Source organism: Aptenodytes forsteri, unplaced genomic scaffold (assembly GCF_000699145.1).
Source record: "Aptenodytes forsteri isolate BGI_AS27 unplaced genomic scaffold, ASM69914v1 Scaffold212, whole genome shotgun sequence".
Classification (NCBI taxonomy): Eukaryota; Metazoa; Chordata; class Aves; order Sphenisciformes; family Spheniscidae; genus Aptenodytes; species Aptenodytes forsteri.
Window position 1 is genome coordinate 2,228,562 of NW_008795487.1, and position 15,137 is coordinate 2,243,698.

Below are 15,137 nucleotides of genomic sequence, written 5' to 3' on the forward strand. Positions count from 1 at the left end.
AATAGGTAAAGCAAAAGCCGCACATGCAAGCAAAGCAAAACAAGGAATTCATTCACTGCTTCCCATGGGCAGGCAGGTGTTCAGCCATCTCCAGGAAAGCAGGGCTCCATCACATGTAACGTTACTGGGGAAGACAAAACGCCATCACTCCGAACATCCCCCCTTCCTTCTTCTTCCCCCAGCTTTATATGCTGAGCATGACGTCATATGGTGTGGGATATCCCTTTGGTCAGTTGGGGTCAGCTGTCCCGGCTGTGTCCCCCTCCCAACCCCCAGCCTGCTCACTGGTGTGAGAGGTAGAAAAGGCCTTGACTCTGTGCAAGCACTGCTCAGCAATAGCTAAAACATCCCTGTGTTATCAACACTGTTTTCAGCACAAATCCAAAACAGCCCCATACGAGCTACTGTGAAGAAAATTAACTCTATCCCAGCCAAAACCAGCACAACCTGATAATTATGTTGGTTTTGCAAATGAAACTAGTCAGAGGGCCTCAATTCTGTCCAATGGTAACTTTTGAGGATTGGAAAATGTCATTTCATGTTTAAACACTTAAATTTGACAGACCTGTTTCAGCCCATCTGTCTGTCTGAGAAGGTTGCCAACTCCAGTCTTCCCCTCTCTCAATTCAAAATGTCTGGAGTGTCCCAATTTCTGAAACTTTCCACTTAGAGAAATCAGAATTGACATATCTCTTGAAGACTTACATTTAGTCTTACCAGGTCTTAAGCAGTTCAATTTTCTTTGATGGCTACAGTGACAAATTTGGATCAATGATGTGGAGCATTTGCCAAAATTATTCCTGCTTCTCTGTGTCCGTATTCCTACAGCTTTGCCCCCTTCCTACCTCCTTTCACCAAATGGCCTGTGTCTTCCTCTCCCAACAAATTTTCAACAGCGGTACGTGCACGAGGGCTGACGTGGGGATGGTTTCTTGTTACACAGGTGTAAGACCTTGACTTATGTACTTTACCATAGTTAAATTGTTTGAGGAAAGGTGGAATCTGCTGAAGTTCTCGGGCTCCTATTGCCCCTGCAGCTTGTAACCCAGCCAACGACCTACTGGGCTGTATGCTTAAAAGCTTTATTTGAACTGAATCTGTGCCTCTCTACCAAGGCAATATGTCACATGTCAGTATTTGAACTTTGGGAACACTGCTGTGTTGTTGACTTCAGCCTGGGCACACTTTCTCTTAGGTGGTGCCGACGCTGCGGACCATGTGGCAGCGTGGCCATCAGCTTATAGTCTCGTACGAAGAGGACGTGGAAGTGGAGGAGCACTGTGAGCTGTGGCCCGCGATCCCATACTGGTGGGGAAACAAAACTGCCACTCGCACTCTTATCCAGTATTTAGAGCGCATGAAGCGGATAGGCCGTCCAGGTAGGCACAGGGAGTCGCTCGGAGGAAACAAGGGGCACGTACAGCAATGCAAAACAAATAGGAAGTTGGGTGTTCATAGCATTAAGGGGTAATAACCACTTTGTGCATGCTGCGTGCACAAGACGTGCCCATGTTGCTGAGTGCTTGCCCACCCATGGGTGAGTGCAACATTCATCTTTGGTGCTGCAAATACATGCATCGGTGTACGTACATGCATAGACTATATAAATTGCAGCAGCCGCTTCCCTTGCGTGATCCCATGGAAAAGAAGCCCTTGGCACAGAAGAGCTAGCTGGTGCTGTCGTGCCCTTCTCACAGGCAGGAGACTGCTTCCTCAATCCAGTGCTTGCTGCTTCAGGCAGCGCTGACGATGGGGGAAATGCATTATGCTATCCTTGTTGTAAAAAGAAACCCCTGCAAGAATGGTGTGTGAAGGCTGTAGCTACATCAGGAAATAGCGGCGCTCAAGCGTGCTGGTGTCGTCCAAGCTGAAAGAAATTCAGTTCGTAACCTCTGGTGCGGCTCTGTGATGTGCACGCATGGGGTGACGAAGGGGAGGACCGCTTCAAAAGCACACTCCCCAGCCAAAGGAAAACGCCCGTGTAGGTGCACCCTGTGTTCCCGTCCGTCACAGGGGAAGGCTAAGCATTTGGAAGCAACCCTTACAGAAACAAACGTAACTTACAAAGGAGGACTAGTTAGTGGAGGACCTGTAGTCTGTAATGGATAATTTAGATAAATTTAGCTAAACTGGAATGGTTCAATAACCGAGCTTGGTTCAGCAACTCTTTACTACAGCATGCAGTTGCAACCAGGGGAGACAGTCTACTGAAACAGTTCTAGGGATATGAAACAATAGAGAAAGATTGTAAAGTTAGCGTTTGAATGATTCCCAGAGGAACGAGATCTGGAGTTAATGCAATGCTGAGCAGTTTCTGTTCTCCTCAAAGGAATATTTAATGTGTCACCTTCTGATTTTCATTTCAGAAAAATTCTTTGTAGCAGGGATTAACCTTACTGAAAATTTAAGGTATATTCTCTTACACCCATTTGGATCGTTGAAGAAAATGACACTCCAGAGTCTTCCATGCTTGAAAATCTGGATAAAGCAGCAGTATCCAGGACCAAAAAAAGAATGTATTAACATCGTTGCTGGAGACTTCATAGGAAACGATGACTTTGTCAAAGATGTGATAGACCTTAACACAAAAATTAATCCTCCGTTATACTGTCAAAGTAAAGGGGCTGGAACAAACAGCATTTCATTCTCAGCTTCTTAATCTGTGAAAAGCTGAAAAGGCTTTGTCTGCATTCAATGTGTCCTGGTTTAAACATCCTGGATCCCATAAAGGTCCAGTTAACTCAAACCAGGGATGTTTTAAAGACTTAGTAAGAAAAGTGCTCTCAACATCATCAGGGTTTCAAGGCCTTTTCACAAAAAAGAGAGCAGGCTGACCTGGCTGAAGTCTCTAGAGAATGATGGTATAGGTATAATTTACTTGGAGGTGCTTAGATTCTGCAGCAATTGGCAATATTGAAAGTCCCAAGAACTTTATCCTATTTCATTTTACATATTAGCAAGGAGAAATATGTCAGTAGCTGCATGAATTATTTTGTGATAAGATTTTAACTTTCTTATACTTGTAAAGATATTCTGCACTACTTGCAAGCCCAATTCTCAGTATTTTATATCAGTGTGAAACTGACTTGTATGTTTTAAGTTTATGTTAAATATACAAAAGGAACAGTTTAAAAATATTTTGATATATCAAAGATACTGTACTGACAATCCTATTTGACATGATTTTTATATATGCACACCAATACATCATGAACATTAGAGATTTAGAAGTGGCTGTACTGTTGCTGTGTGCTGAGGATCAGTTGTGAGCCACTTTACCAACAGAGTAGTCACAAAATTCTTTATGGTTTCTAAGAGGTATGTGTATTTGAACACTTACTCTTTTTATCACTCATGCCAATTCTGCAGTGATAAAGATACCAAAACTAGGCCCCTAGACAGTTTTGTCTGTGGTAATGAAATATGTTTTATTAGGTGTTGCCAAAATATGGCTTACATCATTGAAAATAAACACATAGGAAACAAATTCCTGATCTAAACTCAGACTGCTCTAAAAATACAGATTCTTGGCTTCTGTCACGCTCATTTGGGGTTTCACAACTGGTCTTTTATTTACCTATTTTAGTAGCTCTATAGTTATTTTTTCTCTCAAGTATTTTTTGCTTATGTAAAAACTAAGGGGTTTACGCTGTTTGCCATTGCATATTAATCCTATTTTTCTATTTTTTTTAAATGAACTGTGCAATAACAGATGATCACGAAGGTAAGAGAAATGGCAAGGATCAGGACTAAAACAAAAACAGGCATTGTATGAAGTTCACTATGCAGCTTCATCAATATACCTCACTTTTCAGGTGCACTTTATATGCAAAAGCTGAGTTCAAACGTTTGGCAAGATGTTCACGTTTGCAGTAGGTATTTGCAGAAGTTTGAAATCAACTGCTACGTGACATCAGATCAAACTCACCCTAGACTTCTCAGCATGAAAGGCCAAGATGCTACCTCCTCATGCAATCTCTTACAATTGCAGAATACGTAGGAGTAGAAGAAAAACATTCCATTTATAAAGACGACTTTCTAAATGCTTTTTTACAGTGCTTTTTATCTTTGTTCTTACCTCTATGTACTTCATACTGAGCACTCATTCAGTTCTGATTTTTTTTTTAGTCACTACCTGCATGAAGTGTTATGTTATACATACTCAGAATGTTTTTCTGCCTATCTTTTGTACCCTCAAGTGGCTTGCTACTCTATCTAATAAAACTTGATCTCTCTGTGTAATATGGTCTGAAACAGTTTTGCTTCTACTTTCTGTGATACTGATTGGTTTATTGGTTCCCAGTAGTAATTCAGGTAATGGATCAGGTTTTGTTTTTTTCTTCCTTTGTGAAATAATTTCACACAAAATCCATGGTTTGCTGTACCTTAAATGTTTTCCCTTTAAGAGCTGACACAGTATAGGTATTGTGGATAAATTACTGTAGGCAAGAAAACCATATGGGTAAAAGATGTTCACAGCTAACTTTATTGCTTAAATATATAAATCCATGTTTTTCTGCTTCACTGCAATAAGACAGGGCAGTTATTTTACTTAAATATGTATTAAAGCAGAATGCATAAACCTATCTGTATTATTTATATACAGCCAACAACATTTTGTTCATTAACTTTCATTTTCCAAGGACCATCTGAGACACCTTAACTATGATAAATATTATTTTATTCTGAAAGTGGGGTAAAAAGCTTTATTTATACGATGTAAGAAAACTTGGTACTTTTCTGAAGGTTAATTCAGATGCCATCCAGTGATTTCCATATGTTTGAGGTCCACAGCTTATAGCTAACAACTGTTTTAACATTAAAAATGTAGTGCTGTCCTTGCACTTGCTGACAGAATGAAGCTCAAAGCTCTTTTTGTTTCCAAACAGTTTTCTGAAGGTGTCCATTCCTAAAACGCACCATAAACATCAACTGGGGAAGAAATACGCTCTTCAACACCCAGGCTAACAGGCCATTAACTTCATTTCACATCCTCTTAATGAGATCAGTTTCTTTTCCTAGAAAAGGATGCAGTTTCATGGCGTAAAAATCTTACTGTTAGGAAAGAGGTTTTTGTATCTGCCAAAAGCAGAATTGCTGATTATCACCTTCACCCTGGCTGTGCCATCTTCAGGCATGACTTCTACTTCCTGAACTGTTGCTTCTTTATAGAGCCAACTGCAGAAGTAAAAGCATATTAGCATCTTAAAGGTATGACATACTGCATAAAATGTGATCTTTGTTTTAGGTCAACGTGTTCCAATCCGGGTAATTTAACACTTCAAAAGATGAAGTGCTTCACTTAACTTTTCATTTGCTACTTGCTGTTTGGAAATAGGGTATAGTGTTTTCATAAATCTTTCAGATTTGTGTTTTTATCAGAAATCTGGCTCCAGGACCAGTGGCATGGTCTTTCAGGAAGTATGTTTTATTGTACTAACACAGAGAACTCTGTGAAGGACATTTTCAGAAGCAGACTCCAGGGTATCTCATGGGGATAATTTTTCTCAATAGGTCAGAAAACTTTGATAATTATTCCTGTAATTCTTAACAGAGATTAAAATCTGTATGATACGATTTGGAAATTTTAGAACATGCAAGACTAAGAGTTTCATATTTCCAAGTCCTTCTTACAATTCAAAATTATTTACCTTAGCTGAGGTCCCTCTAAGTTGACGTTAACTGTCAGAATCTTCTTCCCTGTTGTTGTCAAAATTTTTTTCTCTATTTCTTCTTTCAGCTCTTCTAAGCCATGTCCATGTAGAGCAGAAACAGCTAAAGCATTTTCTTCAGTGGGTTTATATCTGAAAGGTAACAATTGCTAGTGCATTTGGTCACGAAGATTAGGTTGTGAAAATATTCCAAGCACGGACAATTTAACCGCGTTACTTTATACTGGCATCTTCCTACAGAGGCCACTTCTTGTATGACTAAAGTGATTTCTTTTGTAATTAAAAGACAATTAATTATTTTTAAGACCATAGTTACATATGTAAAAGATTGAGAAACACTATTAAATGTATTCAGAAGTGTGGGAGCTCTTTTCTAGACTAAGAATTAAAAAGCTTCCAGAACATAAGAAAAAAGTTTAAGTACGCTTAGCATCTCCTGCTTACCTTTCTATTAAATCCACTTTGTTATGAACTTCTACCATTGAGTCCAACAAATGGCTGGGAAGATTAAGATTCTTCAGAACTGACAGAACGGTTGCTTTCTGGAGGATGGTTTCTGGATGAGTTATATCCCTCACATGAACTATCAGATCCTAGCAAGCATCAATATACAAGACAGTTACTTAATGAAACACGCCAGTTACCAGGTTGCAGAGATTTTATACTATTTTCGCATTGCTAATTCATATAAGATACCTTCATTTCACATCCTCTTAATGAGATCAGTTTCTTTTCCTAGAGAAGGATGCAGTTTCATGGCGTAAAAATCTTACTGTTAGGAAAGAGGTTTTTGTATCTGCCAAAAGCAGAACGTTTATCCTATCCATTAGATAGGATAACACTGACAGGTTAATGCTGTAAAACGAACTACTAAACCAGTATTAAACCAATACTGTTTTTTGTACCATGATGGAAGAAAATCTGTAGCAGCTTAATCTTTCACTTCACAGTGAGTACAAATTGCCTCCCACAACCCTGAAACAAACCCTGTCAATCAAGCTAGTTACAGAATTCAGATTTCAAATAATAACTGACCTAATTTTTCAATACCAAGGCTGTGTAACAACAAGGCTTCAAAAATACTAGAGAAGAAAAAGAGTGAACTCTAAAAAAGTTTTAGAAATGTAATGGCTGAAAAACTGTTTCAAATATGAGGGAAAAAAAAACCCCATGTAACTTGTAATTCTGTTTTCACATTCAAAACGCAGAAGATTCTCCTTATTCTTAGCTCCTGAGATACTATTACTGGTCCTTCACTTACAAAGCTTTACACAACAGTTACCAGTTTCAAGTACATACACAATCATGTTTGCCATGATAAAAACCAAGCAACCAAATTCAATATTTGCATTCAAAATGTTTCGTCATCTTTGCTCAAGATACTGCTTCAAACTTCTGAAAATTAGCGAGAAGTACATTTCTTGCCTTTCATTTAGCACTTCAGAATAAGAGACAAACAGGATAGTTGCAGCCAGCTTTTGAACATCCTATTATTACATGGTGAAGAGTCCAATCCTCAGAAGCACTCCAGCATCCAGCTACCACTGCATTTAACTACCTTTGACGATACAGGCTTTTTGTTTAAATGTCTGTGTATGTGCAGCTTTACACTTCGCTATAACACAGGAAGCTAACTTTAATGAGAAAATGATTGGAAAAGTACATTTATGTTTATTACATGCTGCCTGCATCACATCAGTCACCCACTTTTAGTGCTATAGGAAACCTTAAGTTAAAAACAGATCATTCCAGAGGCTTTATTTCATTTTTAACTCTCAAGAAAGCTAGCCTCAACTTATGCTGATGCACTGTTTAGGTTTTCATATTATTTAATCAGCAAAATCTGATTTATCTGGTTTACATATCATGGAGAAGGACAGACTCCAAATAAACCCTTTCTGAAATCTCTTCATATCTATATATTCTGCATAATTTCAAGTGTCAGAAAATTGGCTTATGGTAAGATATTTACATCATTATCTTAGGAGACTACTATAGACAGCCAGATACTTCACTAAGAACAGCATGCCAATTAACTCCCCCTTTTTTGAAGGGGTGAGGATTATCTAAAAGGAAATTAATCTGATTTCTCAATTTTTTATAGTCAACTACTTACTGAGTAAGCCACTTCTTCTAATGTAGCTGAAAAGGACTCAACCAGATTATGTGGAAGATCAGTCAGAAACCCAATGGTGTCAACATAAATAACTGCCATATGCGAGGGCAGATAGCCAGCATGGGCTGTAATATCAAGAGTGGCAAAGAGCTGATCTCTGGGTTGAAGTCCTGCTTCCCCAGTCAAGGCTTTGATCAAGGTAGTTTTTCCTAATTAAAGAAAAAAAGGACAAGATTTTAATGGCTTGTTTCAAGTAAAAATTTAACTTGGCAGGCTCAGGTGTGTTGTACGATGTAACATACCTATTTCACTAATTTAAATCTAGCCTATGACTAGTTATCCATATGATGTTAGGAAATCCAAAGGCAGTCTTAACTTTTATAACTTGGAATTGGATTTAAGGCCACATCTGGAAGCTATGCTGCGAAATCACAAGATGATCAAAGACTGAACTGACCTGCAAAGTGACCTAACTACATTTCTTACCTCTAAGACTATCTGAAGAGCACTGCCATGACAGCATTAGGAAGCATACACTTACGCGCTCCTCAGTGCTTCTGTTGTCAAATAAAACAATTCAATATTTACTTGTTAAATCCAACAATAAACAGAAGCACTAATAATATGTAGCTTATTAGGTTTATGCTTTTATTGGGCATTTCCTCATGAACATACTACTAGAGACATTTATTTAACTCAATGAATATTTCACAAAATTTAGTCATTAAACTAAAGTGCTCAGTATATACCCTAGTTAAAGTATTTCAATTATGTGTACAAAATTGTAATATATATATTTTGTTGAATCTTCAGTTTTAAAAGTATGGAGTATGACATTTAAGAAAAACATACAGTGTAATCCAAATCTTTGAGTATATAACTGATAACAAAATTAGTGCAAGGTAAGTTTGTTTTTATAAAGATGTTGAATAAGAAAATGAAATGGTCTTCAGATAATATAACCTGAAAAGAGTGTCTAGTCCGAAGTCTATTTATGCCTTGCATATGAATTCACTTGTGTAAGCTATAAATAGAAAAAACCTTTAGCTTTATTTAGATTCTCTTATGAACACATCTCAGAACACTATACATCAATCAATGAAAAGCTACAGTGCTTCTTAAGCACATTTCTCAGATCAGCTGCCAACTCTCCTGAATTTTCCTCCTATGCCTCAAGCCTTCACAGTGATCTGAACACCCATCCTGATCAAGTAAGAAAGATTCATATAAAGGGACACTAGCAGTACAGTCTTCAGCAGTATATACAAAATCTTTTTGGCACAATAGGTGTTAGGCATTTCTTCAAAACAGGTCTTCAAGACTGAAAAAAAAAACCCCAAAAAACCTACAACAAGCATCATTTGCTTTCCTAACTATATCCTAATTGACATATATTCATTACACAATTTAAGAACTAATTAAAATACGAAGCCTATTCACACTGAAATGAGATTCTCACTAGAGTTTCTAATTAAAAAGCAGACAACGTAAGCTCTTTTGTGTTACAATTTCACAAGTCTTTGCTTACCACAATTAGTATAGCCCATTACTGAGATAATTGGAAACTCGCGTTTTCTGCGCTGAGTTCTAAGTAAAGACCTTTTTCTTCGTAGTTTCTCCAGGGCATTCCTAATTTTAAGTTCTTTTTCTTTCAAGATACGATTCTGTGTCTCCATGAATGTTTCACCTGAAAAATACCAATGAATAATTGGCAGAATAGTCTACAAGAGAAACAGTAAACCAAGTGATGTTGTGCATTTGGAAATCAAGTGAGTTAGCACTAGGGCTTATGAAGTTATAAATAAGCAATAAAACTATGTATTCTTGCCTAAGAGAGTCAGAGTGATAAGTAATTATTAAAACATATGCTAAGCACTCTAGAATAACCATGTACACTTATGATAAACCCCTGTGGCAGCAAATAGTCTGTCCAAGGCCACTTAATGAGCCAGTACAGACCAAAACTTTATTATTTAAGTTACTTTCCAATAAAGTTTTGTATGTTCACTTAATTAGATGCAGAACACAAACAGCTTTTCCTCCTGGCCTCCTTCAAATAAAATAAGATGCAATTAAACTTGTTTAAAGGCTATGGAGAAAAAAAATCCTCTAATTCATGAGAATATTTAGACTTTACCTGAGCCCATGATGTATCTTGATCCACCTCTCTGCTGATCTAGCTGAGACACCTCATTTTTCAGATTTGACCTGGCAGTGGGGTAACAGTTAATTAAAAGCAATTTTCTTTAATCAAGCTATCCTAAAATGCCTAACAAACGTGAAGCAGTAATGATATTCTAATAGTACAAATAAAACCACTAAATGACAGAGCTCTAAATAAAACCTGCTCATGGCAAGAAGCCTAGCGAAAAAAATCCAGATTTTCCTGGCTCCTCAACTGTGGTTTGAAAAATCATGCATCTCTCTTAGGAAATTATAATGGCTATTCTGAAATTTCAGAGAGCCAAAGATGCCTCTGATACATCCATGCAACTCACACCAACTTCCGTGTACAAATATTTCTATGCAATGTAATGTAGAAATGTGGAACATTCAGATACACATTAATGCCTTTAATCTTGTTTATAGCTTTCCTTTTTAAACCCATCAATATTATATATGGGATACACATATCCAATTCCTACACACGCTTGCAATCCATCTTCCGCATTAGAAAGAACTGGGACCTTTTCATGAGAAACATATTTTGTAAGATTATCTGTTGAACACTTTCTGGTTTTGCCTGTCAGCACTGCAGAAGCTTAAAACAATGACATTAAAGCAAGTATTTCTGTGCTCTAATCAATCATTGAGCATACTATGCAAGCACTGAAACAGTGTCATTTTTCTTTACACTACAGTATTACCATTTTTGTTATTGTAAAGAAACAGTCACTACAATATGTGAGTATCAGTATGCGATTTGCACAGCTCAAGGTACCTGAGAAGTGGAATTTCGGCCAACGCTATCTGAAGTTTTGCTTCTTTGGTCCGGGCATTACAACGAAAAATGTGAAGTACAACTGTGTATCTGTCAAAGACTTTCACGCCCCAGGCATCTTCTAGTTCTTTCTTTAGCCATGTAAGACAAAATAACCTAGATGTTTTCTGTCCCCCACAGTATCAGTAGATCAATTCCTACACAGCACTACAGTTACAGTTAGCTGATGGACACTTGAACTCAGAGGATCTCAGGATTCCACTTCAATGGATGGGTAACGATTATGAGCATGCAAAGGCAAAATTTGGTTGACCACGAAGAAAGGTGAAAAAGAGAGTTTGGAAGTTAGAACTTTATGTCTAGGCCCTTCAAATTCAGCAAGAATCCTTCCACTGCCTTTGATGGATTCTGACAACAGCTCTTACAGCATACCTCAGAATCAAGAATCTCAGTGGTTAAGTCCTTGCAAAAAATAATTATGAAATGCTGGTATGGGAAAGGATAGGGATAACATAGGAAAAGAAAAAAGATTACCGAAATAAAAAAAAAAAATTAGAAAGAGAGGAAGGCAGGAAAATTATTTCATAACCAGCTTTTCACAAAATACTTAAAAAATCCCAACCAACCAAACAGAAACCAAACAAAAAAACCCACCCTTGCTCTAATTCAGCAAAAGACACTTAAAGTATGCAGTAGTTCCCCTCTGCCATCTCTAAAATCCAGAATGTTTGTGTTTTATACGTGTTCTCAAACACTTTCTTGAATCAACCCTGTTAAATTGCTCTTAAGATCTAGATTTGCAAAAAGAAATTTTTTTTAGCAAATCTAGTACTAAAAGTACTCATACTGTAAATTAGGGAATAAAAACTAGGAAATTGAAATGAAACATTTTCAACTTCCATTTCATCGATAAATTGAAGTGCTTGAGATAACTATCTATTAGAGATACTAACCATCACTGTTTATTTTATAATCAGGGAAAGCATTCAAAACTACCAGCAAAGCATTAACGTTTGCTTGCAGAGTTTGCACGTACTTTACACCCTGCATGATGCTGTACATGCAAAAAACCTAAAAAGTATTTATTTCAGTTTGTCTAAGCATTTCAAAGAGCATCTATAGTTCATGCACCAGTTGTTTTACTGCCAGTGTTAAAAAAAAAGTGAAGCGTGCTCCTCCCCTCAACATAATCCATCCATTTAAGATACGGTTTCTTTTTAAGGGTTAGGAATGAAAGTTTAAATATTTGAAACATTCAAATATAAGCTTGCTCTGAATTTACACCTCATAATCAAACTACAATACAGCATCCAAAGAACTATACGAAAATAAATACACTATCCATATAGGTATAGAAACTTGTGCATATAGCTAATCCAAAATGTTGACATTCTTCATAACAAAAGCTGTGTAATCACCTCCATTTTGTCAAGAAGACCTTGAGTAACTTTTCCAACATTTTAAGTAGAGCCAGTGGCAAATGTGGGAGCAGAGTCGAGACTAAATGGCTATTAGGCTGCTGGAAAATTTCATGCACAAGAACTGGAAACACATATATCAGCGTGACAAATGTAATAGGAATTAAGTTTCCTTTCAACAAAACTCAGTGCAGGTGGCTTCATATATTACCATTTGCAAATTCAGAGTCATAACTGACCCTACTTCTCGTAACATCAATAGCTTACGAACAATACTGATGTAAAGAATATGATTTGATAATATATTCAATTACCTTTGTTAACGAAGATATTCTTTCCACATTCAAGAAGACAGCTGTCACATGGGGCAATTTTTTAATCTTTTCTAAAAGATGGATAACCATTACAAAATGCAGTGTTAAATGTCAATCCTCTTTTTAAAATATACAGAATATAAAACCATTTTGCACTGAGCAGAATGCTCATAAAATATCAAATGGCATCATATTCTTTGTTCACAGAACAGTTATATTTTTACTAATTTAGTACTATGTAAAACAGCTGCCAGTTTCACTCATGTCAATCACATAAACGTAGGGACTAAGTTGCCCCACACATTTTCAGTGGGCACGGGTTATTTCTATTCCATGTTGCTTTTGTAACATTAAAAAAAATTCTTCGAAGTCTGTTTGCAAACCTGCATGATGGATAAACAAAATTCTCTCTCTCTTCAGCTTTCATACCTATCCTTTAACAGTTCAGCTGCAGAAGTCTTCCATTTAGAATGATGCAGTGCTGAAAAATCTCAGTCCTTACCTGTCAAAACCTGAAAGTTTCCTTTGCCAAAAATAAACTTCTTGTCAGGATTTTTTGTAGGAATAATTATCTTATCTAAAACTGTCCAGTTCTGAATGGTATCTACGAGAGCAACGGCTTCAGCAATCTGTAATTCAGCTTTAGGAACACAAAAAAAAAAAAAAAGAAAAAAGAAAAAAGATTGTAGTATACCAACATAACTTTGCTCAGATTTCCAATAACTACAGTATGTGCAGGAACAGGGAAAGACTAAGCTACACTGAAATTCTACTAGGGCATTTATTTTAACCCATAGCGCAAAGAGCAAAATATCTTATCTCTAATCAGAATAATTAAACCTACTTTGACGCAATTTTACCACACAAAGCATCTTTCTGCCAGTACAAATTATTTCCGTGGTTGTTGATTTAGAGTAATTTTTAATTTTATTGTCAGCAAAGAAATTACCAAGCTTTTTGCCTCAACAAGTGAAATGAATAACTAGTTGGAAAATAAATTCTGTTATTTTAGATGCGCACAAAACCAGGCGATTAATTCCTTAGTGTTTTGCGGCAATATTTAAAGCACTACTAATACGGCAAATACTGTTGCTAACTTCACTGGTACTTATTCATAAAGGACCTACGCTGATTTATGACTTGCTAAAACCAGCAGATTCCAATCCTGTATTCTGGTTCATCGGTCACTTTTTTTTTTCTTAAACATCTCCATGGCAAAGCACTGATTTTTGAGGACTTCGTGAAATCACGACGACTATACGGGCATATCAGATCAGTAGGTCCAGTTTTGATTTGCCAAACGGGAATAAGATCCTCTTGTCATAACAGATTTGTCAAGCTTTTCTAGATAGCAGAACGTAATTGATGTATTAAATAGGTTACCTTGGTCCAAAAGGTAATATATTTTTAAAGATAACCATGATCCTCTTTCTCCTCATATTGTTAGCGTTCCTTGTAAAATGCACAGATTTCCTGATGCACCTGTGGTGTTTCAACAATCATTCCAAAACATTTGTTCAGACTTCAGGCTCTTCATCTGGAGGGCCTAAATAAATGGAAAGGGATCACTGCTATTCTTCTGTATGTCTGGACAGAAAGGTGCCTTTGTATTTTTTTTTTCCAGTTGTAAAATGGGAATGCTTATGTAAATTCTGAAAAGGTTACAAGCTTTATCCCTCAAAGTGACAATTTGTTATAAATTAGCAGCACCGATAAAACTAAATAATATTTAGGTTCAACGCATAATAAACTTGAATACAAGAAGGAGTACCATATATAAATTGACATATATATATATACACACACAAAAAACTAACTTACAAAACGCTTAATCCTTTCTATTACAACTGTGTAATTAGAGAAGTGTTTGGAGAAACAACATCAAGGCAAGTTCATCATACATCTTAATTGTGCACGATTAACGTGTGCGTATTAGCTACCTACAAGGGCGGTTGGACTCGATGACCTTAGAGGTCTTTTCCAACCTTAATGATTCTAATGATTCTATGATTCTAAGGATTTCTGAGGGAAATCCAAGAATAGCAATCCTAATTAAGGTCCTTAGAAAGGAATTATTGGCGACTGCATCCCTAAGTAACTACACAAAGGCACTCCTTTAAGTCCATGAGAGAACTTAATTGCGCAAGACCCCATCTTCACCACACTCTCTTCTATGGACAGGAGAGTATTCCTGCTCTTCAGCCGAATTCTGGGTAAGCCTAAGGCTGAAGGGCTCCTGCCTACCTGGCCAGGCAGCACGCTTGAGGGCTGAAGGCTATTAACATTCGGCTAACAGGGGGGAAACCCGGCCGCTCCCTTAAGCAAGCTAAACACTCTGTGCACCAAGTGGTTTTGCTGCCTAAGACCCGAAGTTAGCGTGACGTTTACCAGTCACAGCACCGGTCTGGGACCAGCCACTGAGAGCGCATTCTCTTTGAAAGAGTTATCGAAGAAGAAAACACCGACCTAGACCTTTTAGCTACTCCGAGTTTGCATTTCGCGGTTTTACCGCTGCAACAACGGGTCTACTCCACGCTACCGGCACTAGTTCCCTACACCTATGCCTGCGGACCGTAGAGGTCTAGAACGGGAGGAAACCGAGACACGACGCGAGCAAGGAGAGCCGGAAGGCGGCACGGCTAGCTGCCGGGATCGGCAGGGGGCTAACCGGCCCAC

The 15,137-nt window shown here is 37.5% G+C and overlaps 2 protein-coding genes across 2 annotated transcripts in view; one reads left to right on the top strand and one right to left on the bottom strand.

Moving 5' to 3' along the window:
- PLCXD1 (phosphatidylinositol specific phospholipase C X domain containing 1) overlaps positions 1-2,659 on the top strand; it is a 14,009-nt gene extending 11,350 nt beyond the window's left edge. The window contains exons 5-6 of the mRNA XM_009281345.1: positions 1,196-1,379; positions 2,367-2,659. Coding sequence (XP_009279620.1) covers positions 1,196-1,379; positions 2,367-2,659 — 477 coding nt within the window. The remainder of the gene's footprint in view (positions 1-1,195; positions 1,380-2,366) is intronic.
- Positions 2,660-4,465: 1,806 nt separating this feature from the next.
- Positions 4,466-13,256, bottom strand: GTPBP6 (GTP binding protein 6 (putative)). The gene is made up of 10 exons (XM_009281376.1): positions 13,253-13,256; positions 12,964-13,101; positions 12,462-12,532; positions 10,730-10,860; positions 9,926-9,996; positions 9,317-9,475; positions 7,789-7,997; positions 6,117-6,265; positions 5,652-5,804; positions 4,466-5,178 (listed from the first exon to the last, which is right to left on the bottom strand). The coding sequence occupies exons 1-10, from the start codon at positions 13,254-13,256 to the stop codon at positions 5,037-5,039; spliced, it is 1,227 nt and encodes a 408-aa protein (XP_009279651.1). The 3' UTR covers positions 4,466-5,036.
- Between the last annotated feature and the right edge of the window lie 1,881 nt (positions 13,257-15,137).

Bases quoted from the DNA above. Each gene is read 5' to 3' on its own strand.
- GTPBP6 (XM_009281376.1), bottom strand. The intron at 6,266-7,788 runs GTAAGTAGTTGA...GATGCTTGCTAG, and splicing joins TAGAAGAAGTGGCTTACTCA to GATCTGATAGTTCATGTGAG. The intron at 5,179-5,651 runs GTAAATAATTTT...TTACTTCTGCAG, and splicing joins TTAGAGGGACCTCAGCTAAG to TTGGCTCTATAAAGAAGCAA.